The sequence below is a fragment of the Schistocerca cancellata genome, chromosome 2, assembly GCF_023864275.1.
Source record: "Schistocerca cancellata isolate TAMUIC-IGC-003103 chromosome 2, iqSchCanc2.1, whole genome shotgun sequence".
Taxonomy (NCBI): Eukaryota; Metazoa; Arthropoda; class Insecta; order Orthoptera; family Acrididae; genus Schistocerca; species Schistocerca cancellata.
Window position 1 is genome coordinate 772,812,769 of NC_064627.1, and position 17,356 is coordinate 772,830,124.

General features: G+C 41.6%; 1 protein-coding gene across 1 annotated transcript in view; it reads left to right on the forward strand.

The window, feature by feature from the left end:
* Positions 1-1,761: 1,761 nt before the first annotated feature.
* Positions 1,762-17,356, forward strand: part of LOC126158458 (cuticle protein 19.8-like) — a 33,651-nt gene continuing 18,056 nt past the window's right edge. The window contains exon 1 of the mRNA XM_049916444.1: positions 1,762-1,766. Within this exon, the coding sequence (XP_049772401.1) occupies positions 1,762-1,766 (5 nt within the window). The remainder of the gene's footprint in view (positions 1,767-17,356) is intronic.

Sequence of the window (17,356 nt, forward strand, 5' to 3'; positions counted from 1 at the left end):
AGAGCGTAAATACTACGTCTATTCAGAAACCATTGTCAGAGACAGTTCTGAATTCGTGGAGCCACACAGATCGCACCCAGATTTCTCGGAAGTCTCAGTTAGTTGCACTGGCTTAGGCCCCCATTTCAGAACCAGACTGGGGCGGTCTCACATATCCAGAGGTGAAATGTTTCTCATCCTTAGGTCCTGACGACTTCGAAACATATGAGACTTTCCATTCTAAAGCCTGACCTCCATATCTTCCTGAAACAAATTGTTGGAAATCTTCGGTTACCAGTTGAATTACATCGTTAGTTTGCTAACTGTTCGATGCAGGAACTATCTTCGCTGTTGCTGTTGTCGATATCGTCACCGACGAACCATCTCAACATTCACTGTTGCCGCCCGCAGTGGCTGTGCGGTTCTAGGTGCTACAGTCTGGAGCCGAGCGACCGCTACGGTCGCAGGTTCGAATCCTGCCTCGGGCATGGATGTGTGTGATGTTCTTAGGTTAGTTACGTTTAATTAGTTCTAAGTTCTAGGCGACTGATGACCTCAGAAGTTAAGTCGCATAGTGCTCAGAGCCATTATGAACATTCACTGACACGAGATGAACTACATTTATTAATTACATCGGGACTTAACACGTCTTGCCTCAAGGCAGTCTCTCCTCCTCTCTCAGAATCACAGGCCCTGTGCTGTGGTGCAAGCTTTTGGTTTCTCGTAATATATTTTAGTAGTCGATGGTTGATGTAGATGTGTTACTAACAGTGTATGTTTACATTGACGAGAATGTCGTGTGGTTCACAATCGTATATGGCCTACATTCATAAAAGATGTTAAATTCGAATTTCCTCTTGAATACCATTAAATAATGGGGTTTCAAAAAAAGGTTCAAATGGCTCTGAGCACTATGGGACTCAACATCTTAGGTCATAAGTCCCCTAGAACTTAGAACTACTTAAACCTAACTAACCTAAGGACATCACACACACCCATGCCCGAGGCAGGATTCGAACCTGCGACCGTAGCAGTCCCGCGGTTCAATAATGGGGTTTATTGGGTTTCGAATGTTTAGAAGAGGAATATGGAATCTACATTTGTAACTGGAATCGATGAAACTGGAATTTAGGTAAGAGCTAGGTATTCTCCTGGGAATCTGCTGATACCATGTGAATTTTACTTTTTTCTTGGCTAGGATACATATTCTACTGAGACATCAGATTTTTAAGAACAAAATTGCCTTTAAGAGGTCAGAAACAAATCTGAGACGGAAGGAGGTACTAATTAACATCTCTTCATTCGCATCATAAAGGGATGCGTTTAATTTTCTGCTTGCCTCTTTCTAGAATGGTGTAACTCTGCTGTTGCAGTCATGTCGCGCGCGACTTCGATGCCTCCGCTGTCGCGCGATTACAGTCGCGCCATTGGAAACGTTAAAGCAGTGGTATTGGAGAGGCGCTCATCTACTGCAGCGCGGGTTGTGTTATCACGACCGCCGCATTGGAATCACACCTTGAAAGGTACCTTAATCGACCTGTTGGTAAGCACGGGTTACTTAGCCTTTCACGCACAGACACGCGTGTTTGCCGTTGTCGGATACAAGGTTGTATGGAACCGCCTGCGTGTCGGCAGTGTCTTAACAACCTCTGGTATGCGGGATCTCTCAGATAGCCTTTATTTCAATGACCGCAACCTCGACATGTATCGATGTGAAAGGTTACGCTAGCTGAGTAAGTCGATACGTTCGATCCGCTGCCGGTGAAAGGAACCGAACTCCAGATGTCGTAAGTACACAGTATTGCTGTAGAGAACATGTCGCAACCATTCTAAATCGGTATTTCACTCGAGATGAATATTTTTTTAATGATCTGCACCATATCGGGGCGGCTATAAGAGTGTGAAGGGTATTTTTTCAAGTATTATAATGAAGAAATTAAGGTGTTTAGTACATATTAAAATGCTGATAAACATTTGGTCACGAATACATTTACAGTTTCTTTCTTATCCGTCTTCGAAAAATGTGATTTATATTTACGTGACGGTTATTTCAAATATCCGTTATTTACTATCTATTGCAACGCGGACAATTTTTGCAGTTCAGTTAACAATATCTGGAAGAAATTAGAGTAATATACCTGATACATTAAAATGGACTCTTTTATTTTTGAGAAGGTTAATGTATTTGATGCACAGACAAAATTAAAACATATTTCATTGAAGGAGTCGTATTTCTGCTGCATAGAACCTACAATACGCTGTCGGCAGTGAAATTCAGTTTCGAACTCAGTCTGAAACAAAGACAGTTCAACATAGTGAGTGGCTGTTGTTTATTTAAATCTCGTTTTACAACACAGATTATGGCTGCATTCATGTCAGTTTATGTCACGCTGATTTAGCATCCAACTGAGTCATCTATACGGCAAATTGTACCTACCACAGCGTGTTTCGCATACCGACGGGAGCGAGAAAATACAAGCAGAATAGGTGAAATACTTCCAGAAACAAGTAACAGTAAAACGATCGGTAGGGACAACATCCGGAACACAGCCGCGTGGAAACAAAAATGTCGTCCAAAGCCAGCAGATACGACTATACAAGATCAATAACTGAAGTTATATTGAGATGTCGAATGGATGCAGGAAGAAAGTTTGCCAAGGTTAGCGAAAACCTTGAAGGAGAAAGGAAAGAAGAAACGGTGTGAAGAAATGGAATTGAGGAACTCTGGCAAAAGTGGAACGTGTACGTGACGAAGAGAGTGAACTTGATGACAGTTTAGAAGAGATGGAGGTATCTGCGATTCTCGACACCGTGGTAAACAGCGAGAAAGTATTTAAGTCTCTAGTCTAAGACATTAAGTTATGATACCCATTTCTCTCACGATTATTAGTTTTCTTTCACTCCGAAATAATAATTCGTAGCTTTTTTTTTTTTTTTTACTGTAGTCTGTCTTTAAAAAGGAAGAATGTAAATGCCTGTTGTTATCTGAAATCTCATTAGAAAATGATTCCACTTTTGTTGTTGTTGTTGTGGTCTTCAGTCCTGAGACTGGTTTGATGCAGCTCTCCATGCTACTCTATCCTGTGCAAGCTTCTTCATCTCCCAGTACCTACTGCAACCTACATCCTTCTGAATCTGCTTAGTGTATTCATCTCTTGGTCTCCCCCTACGATTTTTACCCTCCACGCTGCCCTCCAATACTAAATATGAGGTAAAATCTTTATATTGTGGTATCTGTGAATTACGTTCACTACATGACAGCTACATATTCCGATGACAACTGTTTTTTTCTAAAGGGCGTGGCCTGAAACGTCGTGTTTCCCAAGCGTGGACACATCCAAAGCTGCCAGTTGGCGGTCTGACGGCTGACCTTTTATAGCAGCCTGCGCTGTCGGCCGCTCCCTAGCCGGCCGAAGGCGCGAACTGGGTTCAGCGACCGGCCCCTGCGTCCTTGTGCGTTCTTGAACACTACGCTTATTTCCAGACCAGCAAGCCACCCTGCTATTCTCTGAAAGTCCCTTGCTTTAGTGACCACTGCTCCAGTTTTACGATTCCACACCGATAGAATTCAATTGTTTTTGTCGACATTTCATCAACAGAAATAGTGAGAATGAAACTCTTTTTCTTCGTTGAGGACAAGTGCTTTGTTCTTATGGAGCCAGTGAAAAGATCGCCTTAAATTTTTTTTTTTAAGTCATCAGTCTTTCGAATTGTACAGTGATGTACTTGTTCGGGAGCAGGCCTTTCCCTCATAATTTTTGTTGTCCGATACTTCGTTTCCATGTTTGGATGACGTCTTCACAGGTTACGGAGATAAACGTCCAAATTCTCCGAAATTAACTGCCTCACAGCACAAATACTTCGAACAGTTTCCTGTTATCAGAAGCACGAACAACTAAGATGTTGATTCATCTTTTATGTAGTGTGATACCGACTTTTGCCTCTTCTTCTCTTGTGCTAATATTTCTTATCGCTGCGTTTCTTCTGCACCCTACGTCGTCAATTCCCTGTTTTATATTTTCTAATCTCTGTTCGCCTCCACACATTTTACTCCTGTTCTGCTCCTCATGCTAACTGTTCCGGGTTCCATTCGTGCACCCTCCATCAATCGGTTCGTTGTGGTGACAAGAGCTTTACGTAGACTTCTTCTCTCAGTTTGCCTTATAGTGTATATTCATTTCATATTTCATCCGTTGTTGATGATTCATCTGTTGATGATGTTAATAGGCTTATGTACCGTCACATCACAAACCTTCCCAGTTTTACCTCTGGTTTTCCAGCGATCCATGTTTCCTCTTTGGTACAATGATGTCTTCTAGTTTTAGCAATATTTTCCTCACTACCATATCAATCTTTAAAAGCATTAGATGTCTTCTCTTGAATACAGCTTTCTTCCCGTTCGCCAGAATGTGTTTTATTCATAGCAATCCGCTCATCTCATTTCTATCCTTTTACGTAATACTTTAGGTATATGCTTTGAATAACTTACAAAAAAATTCAGAGCGTTCAGACACTTTCGACACGGTCAAATATACTTTAAGTTACACCCTTTACATAATTTTTGGATAAATGTTTTGGGCATGGTGGAAGAATTTCATACCATTCGCATACTTTTGAGCACCAGGGCGATTGCATTGTGACTGGCTGTTCCATTTAAATAGTCTATAAAATACTAGGCTTCATTGGAGGAGAGGAAAGGGAGGGCAGATGCAAGTGCCAAAAGGCATCACGAATTTGAAAAAAAATTATGTCTTTAATTTCTCAATTTCCCTCCATTTGCCATCTTTAATCTTTAAGTATATCGCCACCTGCCATCTTTAATTTTTAGATCTGCTATCATCCACCGTCTTTGATTTTTAAATTCTTGTCATTCCTCATTTTGATGACGTCATGCGTACAATGTCAGTGACTTCATGTGGCGTCTCCAGGGATCAAGGTCAAGTTCAAAGTTGTTGATGACTAAATAGAAAAAATGGCCTCACTGGGTCCTGATCGCTAAAACACAACCCTGGGCTAAAAGGTGCACTGGAATCCTCGCAGTACGCCTACTAACGTGCATGATGGTGATACCACGCTCTTGAAACCACTATGGCACGATCCTGGCCTTGTGACAAGGACAGTTATCCTGTAGTAAGATACCATCACTGATGGGGAAGACGTCATTGTTGAAGGGTTGCAGGTGGTTTGCAACAATGTTTACATAGTGCAGAGCTATCATGAGGGCTTTTCTTCCAACGGCTCGTCACATGAAAATCCAGGTGAATATCATACATGTTTATTATTATTCCGACCTCAATGGGCTGCATCCATGGCGTAGTGCATGTTTCGAGCAGCCGTTTGCCTAGATGACAGCATATCGAGATATGACCCTCGATCTGGTGTAACAAAAAGCGTAATCCATCCGACTAGGCGACACGTTTCCACTGATCCACGGCTCAAAGTTGATGATCCCATACCCACTGCAGTGTTAACTGACGATCTCGTTTTATCGACAAGAGAACACGTACGATTCGTCTGATGCGGAATGCCGGCCGTTGTGACCGAGCTGTTCTAGACGCTTTAGTTCGGAACCGGGATGCTGCTGTAATCGCAGGTTCGAATCCTGCCTCGGGCATGGATGTGTGTGGTGTCCTTAGGTTAGTTAGGTTTAAGTAGTTACAAGTCTAGCGAACTGATGACCTCAGATGTTAAATCCCTTAGTGCTTAGAGCAATTTGAACCATTTTTTGGTGCGGCATCCGATGGTCAACAGTGTGCGCTGAATGGTGTGCTCCGAAACAGTTGTGTCTGCACCAGCGTTGTACTCTGTCGTCAGATCTGCCTCAGATCGTCGTCTGTCCTACTTTAAGGAGTGGGAAAGCCTCCGATCTCCGTGATATTTGATGATATGTGGATGTCCTTCAGTCTCTTTTCTAAGGTTCTAGTGAGAGTAGTACGCGAACAGCCGACTACCTTTGCCGTTTTCGAATTGCTCGTTCCCAGACACTGGTCCATAAGAATCTGCCCTTTGTCAGAGTCATTTCTGGGAGAGGATTATCTCCTTTGCCCCACCAGGCGGCTTCACACTCGCGGCGAGCAGTAGTCATAATGGTTTCCCTCATCGTTGTATATACGCCAACGGAAAAAAATAGTTAATGTAGAGTAATGAAATTTCGGGAATACATTTATCTAGGTAACACATGTGAGTGAGCCGCCCGGGATTAGACGAGTGGTCTAAGGCGCTGCAGTCATGGACTGTGCGGCTGGTCCCGGCAGAGGTTCGAGTCCTCCCTCGGGCATGGGTGTGTGTGTTTGTCCTTAGTATAATTTAGGTTAAGTAGTGTGTAAGCTTAGGGACTGATGACCTTAGCAGTTAAGCCCCTTACGATTTCACACACATTTGAACTTTTTTTTTAACATCTTAAGATCACGTTAATATAAGTGCGAGATAAGCCACTGCAAATGTGAAATGCTGGTACATAACAACCGGTGTAACAGCCATAATGTTAAGTGCAAGCATGCAAAAGTGCATGCGTTGTGTTGTATACGTGCCGGATGTCACAGTTTGTGCGGTAGAGTTTCTTGCCTGATTGCACTTGGTCGGTCAATACCGGAACGGTTAATGCTGTTTATGGATGATTTTGGCTGGCTCTGAGCACTATGCGACTTAACTTCTGAGGTCATCAGTCGCCTATAACTTAGAACTAATTAAACCTAACTAACCTAAGTACATCACACACATCCACGCCCGAGGCAGGATTCGAACCTGCGACCGTAGCGGTCGCTTGGCTCCAGACTGTAGCGCCTAGAACCACACGGCCACTCTGGCCGGCGAGTGATTTTGAATAGACATCATGTGTACGATGTAGAAACATGCCTACCAACTTTCGTTTATGTTGCATAATTCCTTCTTGCAGTTATTTCCATAAGCGTATGTTTGAGTTTGCTGTCAACTCTTATTTAAGTAGAGTTCTGGTGTCTCCTCCTGTCCTCAATTTTAATCATACTTGGCCAACATTGCTGTGATCAAGTGTGAGGTCAAGTCGAATTAAGCTTGCATTAGAGAAAAGAGTCTGACGCCTTAGGCAACGATCAGGACTTCGAGAGACGATGACTCTTTTCAAGCCACAAAAGTTACGACGGCGTTACTATCACAGTCAGTTATATATTCTAATTCTACTCGTTTGTATTACTTCTCTTTTCATGTAACCTATGCTACTGATTTCCCATATCATATTTTGCAACTCACTACGTCATTTATTATTTGTGAACAAGTTATCGTTGAACTTCGATCGATTTGAGCGTATCATCATGCAGATGCCTTTCCTTAATCGCCTACCTGATAAGAAGCCGTTCGAAACAAGACCGCAAGATCCTGTGACTCTGGGCGTGAACAGAATTTCACTTTTTATCCAGACATGAAGCGGATTATCCCTTTCGAATCAAGAAGCCCAGAGCTGTTTTTGATCTCCTGGAATATAATTGGGAGAGTACCAAATCACATAGTAAAGATTACATCTTATAATGCCCTATGTATACATCACAATTATGAGACGATATATTCTGATAGGTATAAAAAGGTGATTGGCTGTTATGTGAATTACCTTGTTTCTGTCTTAAAAAACCTACTATCAGATGAATACTATCAAATGAGCCTATGACACTACGGTGCTTGTTTCTTCCGGTAGTGGACCATATGAAATGAGCTCGTCCTACGAAATTCCTCACCAGACCTTATTTTCAAGACATCTGTGGTATGTATTCCTTTATTCAGCTACACCCTCGCTAAGGAGGTGATACTCCGCTGGATACCAGGGCGTATGGGAATACAGGGCAATAAAGTGACAGATGCAAAAACGAAGGAATCCTACACAACTACAATGCCACAATATTTTAAGTAAATTAGAAATTTTGTGGTAAGGTCTTATGGGACCAAACTGCTGAGGTCATCGGTCCCTAAGCTTACGCACTACTTAATCTAACTTAAACTAACTTACGCTAAGGACAACACACACCCATGCCCGAGGGAGGAAGCCGCTCGGGGGAAGCCGCTCGGACCGGGACAAGACGCCTGAGACCGCGCGGCTACCCCGCGTAGCCCAATATTTTAAGTGGCGGACAAAAATGTTGCACTCGGTGAAGTGAACTGTCTGGACGTACTTTGCTCCTTCTAGCCACAAAGGCGAAATGAAACGCCTCTAACTTGCCACCGATCTGGACACTGTCTTTTGGCGCATGAATTTCTTGTCCGGTGTGAGGGAACGGTAGGTGTTTGAGGCGTATGACTATATCACTTCGTTTCGGAAGAATAAACGTCTTATTCAAAGCGTTGCGAAACAACTTTTAGTTCTTGTTATTTCGTATACAAATACTAGCAGCCGAAAATTTATAATCGGAATTTTTTATCTCTGTGTCTACTTTTGGTTATTTCCTTATGAAGTTTACTGTTTTTGCGGGAAAACAGATAGTTGTCTAAAGAGTGCTGTTTCCAGTTGTGAACTTTGGGAAAGGAGGAAGGCATATCGATGTTATCGGGGTCCGTCTGCTTTTGGCTGGCGCAGTAATTCCATTTTCTAGACGTGTACCTGTCCTGTGGTGTCAAGTGTTCACGCCTGGGTCATGGAGAACCTGTAGATTACGAGGTGGATTTTCAGCTCAGAATGGCGCTCGATGTCGTCTCAAACGCGTTAGACAGGGTTCATAAGTGGCGCGGTCGTGAACTAGGTCACCAAAAGGAGTACATTATCATACTCCTCTGACAACTGTGGTATAATTTTTAGGTCGGCGCCATGGTCATATACGCTACTAGAAGATGTAATGCTGGTGAGAAAGGCACTTACCGTGGTATGATAGTCTATAAGTATTGTAGGGCACAAAATATATTTTCGTTTCGCGGAAACCTAACAAAAAGTGCTCCACAGCGTGGTGCTGTCACCACCGTCCTTTGTAGCTGAACATATGTTTTTCTGGAAGGTGTGATATCATGATACGATCATAGAAGTGACGTAATAGGCAGTGTTATTCGTCTGATAACGGCGAGGTCAATTTTTCTCAGTCTACACTCATTTCCCTATGACGGCTGAAAAACTATTATTATTGTTATTGTTTTTTTCCTTAATTTATTTGTCTATTGTCTCTGTGCCTATGTTGGTAACTTTTTTGATAGCTCTGATACATCTTCGTGTGATACTCATTTACAACTGTGAATGCCAATCATTACTTAGGTTTAATTTTTAGTTTCACTTTTTATTAAATTTCTTCTCCTGCATAATTGACCCTACAAAGACTTCGCACTGGCCCTGATTACTTATGATATCGATCTTTTCTAGTGTGCAGGGCAGAGGGAATCTGTTTATCCAGCCAATAATGAAAGTCATTGACTGCACCTTGCAACTTCGAAGACTACATAACGGCTTCCATATTCTTTTGATATATTTACGGTAAATAGTATTCATATAGTTTTCTTTAAAACAACTCTAGTTAACCACCTTGTCTCGGCTACTTCTTGACGTCGTGGTTGTCGACACGCGGATTTCTCCCAGTTCCACAGCACCTCAAACTAATAACGTAAGAAAAAAAAATATAGCTGAGAAATAATCGGTGTACCCGCAGACGTAATCTACTCTGGTTTCCGAGAGCCCTGCCACATCTGGAAAACGTTAAACACACTGCATAGACAAAGCCGTGAATTTGCCAGGAATAAATGTGTGATGTGGGTTGTCTTACCGGGGCTTGATTGGGCCATTCTTCTTTGACGACACAGTTACCGGTGGGGTGTACCTTCAGAAACTTCAGACATCCATTTTACCTGCCATCCGAGACTTGGAGACGGAAGAGTTTACTTTCAACAAGATGGTGCCCCAGCCCACTACCAAAATCGTGTTAGGGCTTATCTCGACGAAAATCTACCAGGAAGATGGATAGGCCGTAGGTGCTGTGGAGTATCCACCACGTTCCCCAGATCTAACTCCTCTGGCCTTTTACCTGTGGGGAACACTAAAGGATGTCGTTTATCGACAAAAGCCACGCACATTGGATGAACTTCGAGAATCCATCGCACATTCATGTGCAAATATCAAACTGAACACGTTGCCGCCAGTAGTTCGTGCTGCAGTTCGGCGGCATCGTTTGTGTGTGGATATTAATGGTGACCATTTCGAACACCTACAGTGATATCTTTAAGTTAGACTTTAAGCTACACTTTCACCAAAAATGAGACAACTCCGTCAATTAGTTTGCAAGTTATGGACTTTTAAACAGCGGATACATTTTTTTGACCCCTCTGTATATAGGCGCAACGTCGCAAGCAATGTAAAATGGAACGAGCACGTAATAACGGTAGCAGGGAAGGCGAATGATCGACTTCGGTTTATTGAGAGACTTTTAGGGAAATGTGGAGATAGCGTATATACTAGTACGATCAGTTCTTGATTGCCGCTCGAGTGTTTGGGGTCCTCAACAGATCGGGTTAAAGGAAGACATCGAAGCAATCTAGAGGCGGGCTGCAAATTTGTTACTGATAGGTTCGATCAGCACTTGAGTATTACTGAGATGCTTCCTGAACTCAAAAGGGAATCCCTAGAGCGATGCCGACATTCTTTACGCGGAACACTACTGAGAGAATTCAGAGAACCTGCATTTAAGGTTGACTGTAGAACGATTCTGTTGTCGCCGAAGCACATCTCGCGTAAGGACCACGAAGATAAGATGAGAAATACGGGTCGTACGGAAGCATATAGATAATCGTTTCCCCCTTTCCTTGTTAACGACTGGGACAGGAAAGGAAGTGAGTGGTAGTTGCGTAAGATATCCTGCTTCACGCTGCATACGGTGGCTTGCGGAGTATGTATGTAGATCAGTGTTCTTGTGGCGCCGTTTTTAATGATGTCTTAACTTTATGGTCAGAAAGTACCTCTGCAACATGCAGCGAGGCTCTCCACATTATATTCTCTGATGGTTGAAGAACCACGTCAGAAAGTAAGGCTGGATTGCTTTCTTGTGTCCGAGCACGGGTGCTACGCACAGTATAAAATTTAATCGTCTCTTTCACCTCTTCTTATAGAGCAGAAGTAGTGGCAGTCATTAATGCAATCAAGTGCTCTTTTGTTAACAACGACGAAAATTGGTTACTTATTTCTGATTCAGAAAGCATCATCAGTACCAAAGAGTGTAGGAGCCAGGGAAGAGAAAATAGTAAACATTTTCGTGACATAGCCCACCGAGTAACGGAGTGCTTTCTGAGAAATAAACGTAATAATTTGGATAAAACTTACACAGGAATTTTGTACATGAAATGACAGAGCAGTCGCCCAAAGAATCAGGTATACCCGGAGCTTACCTTGCTATCCAGTTACCATTCACAGACTTCTTACATCAAGCAAAAATGGAACTCAGCTCCCAGTGGAAGAGGAATGGAAAATGTGAGACATATGTAAAGGAAAGTGTTATGGTTGGGTTAAACCCCTCATACAGCGCTTTTCTTGGTTTCGTAACATGTCAGTACACAGCAGATCTATCGCTTGCAATCACTCGGATGATATTCAAGCACAGCAGGTTTCTTGCTCTCTTGTGTCGCATATACTATGACATTCAGATGTTGGAGGTACTAATCATTTACTCTTTGCTTGTTTCAAGTTCAAGCAAAACGGAGAAGAATTTCACTCATAAGTGAGAAAAGTTGAGCTACCAATACCTACAGGTATTGTTAGTCTTCCAATAAAGAATGATGAGCCAGTTTTTAGGTGTCTGATGAAAATTGTTGTAGCTGACAATTTTAAAATCCGACCACAGACCTATAGAGAAAGTGCAAATCACCATTTTTAGTTATTTTTGTAGAGAAAAATTTAATTATCACTTCTGTGCTTATAAATCAAGACTCTTTGTACTAATAATGAAGGAATATTGCTTAACTGTTTTAAAGTAACATGTTCACTTGTATGACACAAATAAAAATATCCAATATTTTATAATTGCCGATGGCTCAATAGAGTAAATGATGAAGGCTTTAGAGGGGAACGTTTAATGGCTGCCGGCCGGAGTGGCCGAGCGGTTCTAGGCGCTTCAGTCTGGAACCGCGCGACCGCTACGGTCGCAGGTTCGAATCCTGCCTCGGGCATGGGTGTGTGTGATGTCCTTAGGTTAGTTAGGTTTAAGTAGTTCTAAGTTATAAGGGACTGATGACCAGCGCTGTTAAGTCCCACAGTGCTCAGAGCTATTTGAACCATTTGTTAATGGCTAAACGGTGCATTCCTGCTGAAGATCAAATAAAAAAAAGGTAATGTCCTACTAGGTGCACTGCTCTGTGTTTCTCGATACACCGCAGAGGAAAACCCCTTTTTGGGTCATCCAAACGCAACACAGCTAGACAAACACTTCAGATATACTGCGTGACTTCTATGATGCATACGGAAACGTATAGACAATTTGCAGACGAAAATGCCTCTTTTTTTTGATCTTACATTCCGTGATTAATGTCCATGTTTTTTGTTTTTGGGAACTACCTTCGGAAGACCCTTGATTCCGGAATAGGCAGCTACACTAGCATGCCAGAAAAGCGGCCACGAAGGAGACTTCCTGGTTCGCAGCTACTGACGATGCTTGGCGGATACGCACGAGGAAAGGTCTGCCGCATACACTCAGAGACGCTTGCCAGGTAGCTCTGCCAGAGAGGCCTGGACGAGGTACGGTGTTGGGACCCTTTCTCATTTTATTCACTGCAGAAATGCTTGTGTGATTTGTGACCAATGGGCTAAGAAACTCCGTGAAATCTTTACAATGTGGCCATTTTGTGTGTGAATAAGTTTGTATTATGTTTTCCATCTTGTCGTTTGTGAGCCATATAAAAGCAGTGACAGCTTCGTAAATGCTCGTTGGCGTGAAAAACAGTACATAACTTTTTGGTTCCTTTTCCATGCACTTCGAAACGTCACCCTGTATAAATTAATTATTTAATTAGTTTAATTAATCAATTATTTGCATGTTCAATCAATCATAACGGCTACCTCGCTATGATGTAGAACGTGTCTGTTTGTTTACAATTATAATATGTCCTGAAACTTCCTGGCAGATTAAAACTGTGTGCCGGACCGAGACTCGAACTCGGGACCTTTGCCTTCCGTTTGGAAGGTAGGAGGCGAGGTACTGACAGAAGTGGGGCTGTGAGGACGGGGCATGAGTCGTGCTTGGGTAGCTCAGTTGGTGCCGCCACGGTAGCTAAGCGTGTTCGGTCAGAGGGTTAGCTGCCCTCTGTAATAAAAAAAAAAAACTGAGTTCACCGATCAACAACAGTACATAACTTTTTGGTTCCTTTTCCGTGGACTTCGAAAAGTCACCCTGTATAAATTAGTTATTTCATTAGTTTAATTAATCAATTATTTGCATGTTCAATCAATCATAACGGGTACCTCGCTATGATGTGTCTTACGGCGTCCGCCCCGATCAGATACAGCGAACGAAAGCGAACAAAATGAGAGTAAAAAAAAGAAAAGGTTGGTAGAGCACTTGCCCGCGAAAGGCAAAGGTCCCGAGTTCGTCGAGTCTCCGTCCGGCACACAGTTTTAATCTGCCAGGGAGTTTCATATCAGCGCACACTCCGGTGCACAGTGAAAATCTCATCCTGGATAATATGTCCTCTCAGATGAAAAATGTGGCAACATAGTGATAGTATCATGACCGTTTTTATATTGATTTCATGTTGTATTCAACTGTTTTGTCAAATAGATATATTTTCATCTCCTGTTTGAAGTTAATTTTATTATCTATTAGATTCTTCACATCACTGGGGAAGAGTTCAGAGATTTTTCTGTGCCACATTGAGTTTGAGTAGTGGATAATGTAATTATTTCCTCATCATGGTACTATATTTATGAATTTACTGTTGTTTCAACTACGGTTGATGTGTTGTTATCACAGATTCAGAAACAGCAGAACCCCTTCTCAAGTCGGAGACTTGGTTGTGTATCTTCAAACAAGAGCACTTCCAGAAATTACCACCCAGAAGGTCATTCGATGTTGCCTCTGGCACGCTACACAGAAATATACTTTCAAGCTTTTAGTTGTACGTGCCAGCGTCAAGTTCTCAACCATTTCCTAAGCCGAGTTTCGCTTTCTCTTCCATCAGCCACTCTTACATGCGATTCGTCTCCGAGAGACATTGTTAAAGTTGCGTATTCTTTTCCATTCTGTTCAGCTCTCAGAATATACTTTCCATTAAGTTGATGCAGGAACGGTGTAATCTGTCCTAAACAAAAGTCAGGCATCCTGTAGGAAGAAAGGTGGCGCAACGGTATAAGCAGAAAACTCCGCCTTCAGAAGTAGTGGGGTTCATATCCAAATTTGGCCATCACGACTTGGGTTTGTAACGGATTCTATAGATCGTTTCACGCAAATGGCAAACTAATTCTCCAACAAGGTTCGTAAAATTTCATGCCAATCCTCGTCCAGCAGAGTGACTGCAGCGTCTCAGACGTGTTTCATATCTATGGGAGTTTACAGGCTAACCTTTCTTTACGTTACATCGGAAACTAACAGTTTATGCAAAGCGAAATAAATCTAAACAACCCAAACTTTTTTCACTGGAATGATGTATAAAACGGTTAAAATCGAGATACTTTTCAGTGATCCATTTACTAAGTAGTTGAGAGCAACTATAATAAGTAGATATGTTTAATTAATTATTATAATCATAATCTTGCTCATATTCACGGGTTTCCTCAGGTCTTATGGGACTAATGCAACAAGACGTCTCTCTCTTCCTCAGTCTAAAATGTAAGTTGTGCAGAATGTCGTGTAAATGTATCTTGTGCCATGTAATGTGATGTTTCGTGTCGTTGTTGGTGGCGTCTCAGTAACTAGAAGGAGTACTACACGCAATTAAAACAAAGTATCAAGAAGTGAAAAAATCATTTTTGTTAGGGAAAATTAGTAGTGATAGACATTCTGATCGAAAAATAGCTTCAACCTGAACAGGTATAGAAGAGCTGTGGTCGAAATTTAAATTAATCTTATCCTGCTCTTGGACAAATGTGTCGCAAAATAAATGATAAGAAATGGAAAATACCTGACCTAATTAAGAGTTTTCTTAATTATGTGATGGCTCCGTCATGTTCTAATATTAACAGCCACATACCCGACAGAAAAAAAGACTCAGAATGGACAGTGGTTGCGGAAGCTTACGTTCAAATATAAATCAGTAGTTGTTAAAAGGACAGCGATACATATGATACATACAAAGGTTAACTGCAGCCTGTGCGTGTATTAGAACAGCTACGTAGGTCGTCTATAAGACAACTTATAGTAACAAACAAACTTTCAGATAAACGTTTATTCTGACGTACGTAAAATGATTCAGCAGATCGGAAGTTCCGACACAAACAACTCGTGGCTGAGATTTCACTGCTGCGAGCGTCGGCTGCTCCTCTTCACAGACGATACACGGCAAATGAGGGATACTGAGCGAACGGTCATATTTTTCTGACTTAGATTCCCGAAAGCCACTCGAAAGCAAACCGACTGTCTATTATTTCAAACATAGGGTGTACATAATACCTCCAAAATTTTATGACTGGCTCGTTCACAACCGAAACAAAGGTCATCTTGAAAGTTACCGAAGGAATCAGTGTTGGACCGCTCTTAGTACGAGAATTACTATGATATAAACCGGACAATTGTACCACATGATTAATTTTTATTACTGAATGAGGTGAAGTGCTTATTCCTGTCATGAAAAGGTTTGACGTTAGGTTAAGTCAAATGCCGAAAATATGTGCGAAACTATGGAAAAAATGAACAGAGTAAACTTACCACATAATACAAGAAAAGCGTTTTAAAATTTTTAACATCATGATACTTTGGTTTCTCCATCCTGTTCACGCATATCACTTCACTCAAGAGGCACATTGGCACATATATTTTTGTAAAAACTTCACAGATGTTGTACATGGTGTGATCAAAGATGAATTTATTCGTTGTGCCACAGATCTAATTATTAAACAATTGACATAAGGGAATAACTTAAGAAGAGGTCTTTAAAATAAATAAAATAACTGCGGCTACCGAAATCTGTCTGTACATTTAACATAGATTACGGTGTTTTGGATTTCATGGAGGTATGTCCCCAACTGTTCTAACAGATTTAGAATCTTACCATTGTCTTCATTATGCAGTACTATCAAATTTTTTTCTAGACTGTTGATGATATGTTTCGTTCCCAACATACGTTGTGCAATAGCTGATATTTCGATGTGATTGAGCCTGAAAGCATGTATGTTTTCTTGAAAACGATTTTTGAAGTTTCTGCCTGTTTTCCCTTGGTAGTTATTTAATAAAACACGAAACATTTGAACCTGAAGACATTTTTTAATTCATACTTCCAGTGTATTGAATACAGCCACACTTGCAGCTGCAAAATATGGATACAACAGCATTATTTGTGATATATATACCAACACCAATGAATTGCTTTATTCTTCTACACAGTTTTCATCAACAAAAATACATTTTCTCTAACGAATAGGAAGCTTTCTGATCCCTTCATGGAAGAAAGAATTTGGCTGTCCCAGTAGCCAATTGCTCACGGACTGTTCGACTGCTGTGTCGTCTCTGAAGCGTCATCCTCATGATGTCTTCTTGATTGGAACAAACATGTGGAAGTCGCATGGCGATAAGTCGAGACTGTAAGGTGGATGTTCAAAGGTTACCAGTGTTGCTTGGTGAGCTTTTCTCGAGTCAGAGCTGCTGTATCTGCGGTGCGCTGTCGTGCAGAAAGACATCGCAAATCATCGCAAATCATTGTATGTTGCGAAAAGCATCTCAGCAGTTTGCAGGAGCAGACCGCATTCACTGTCCATCACAAATGCAGGCAGTCGATCAGTAATACACCTATCGAATACCAAACCATATTTTTTTCACAAAATATTTCAGGTTGACAGTCGAATCGCTGCCTTGATCCGTGCCCTCATTCCAGATTTCCTTCATTTCACACTCATCCTCTTATTGTCTGGGGTATAGCTCCAAGATACTACTCCAGTCGGGTGCAAAATGAATGTGCTCAACGGAAAATAATAAACGCTAAAATGATGATTTGGCCCTGTCTGACTACCCTCTGAAGGAGATCTTAGGATCTCTAAATTCTATAAATTACAATCTAAACATAAATGAATGATGAAGGCAACTAATCCTACTAGATGATAAACGTTGTTCCTGCTTATATTTTTATTGCAGACTGAAAAAACCTTTATATTGCAAAGTTTACATTTCCTAAGTAAAATTGCTAATCAATTGCCCAACTCTGCCCCTTATTATGACTGCGTGATCTAATATCAATAACGCGAAATGACTGACATTATCTACGTATCAAACACTAGAAGACACTACTTTCAAAGATGATCTATGGTGGTGTG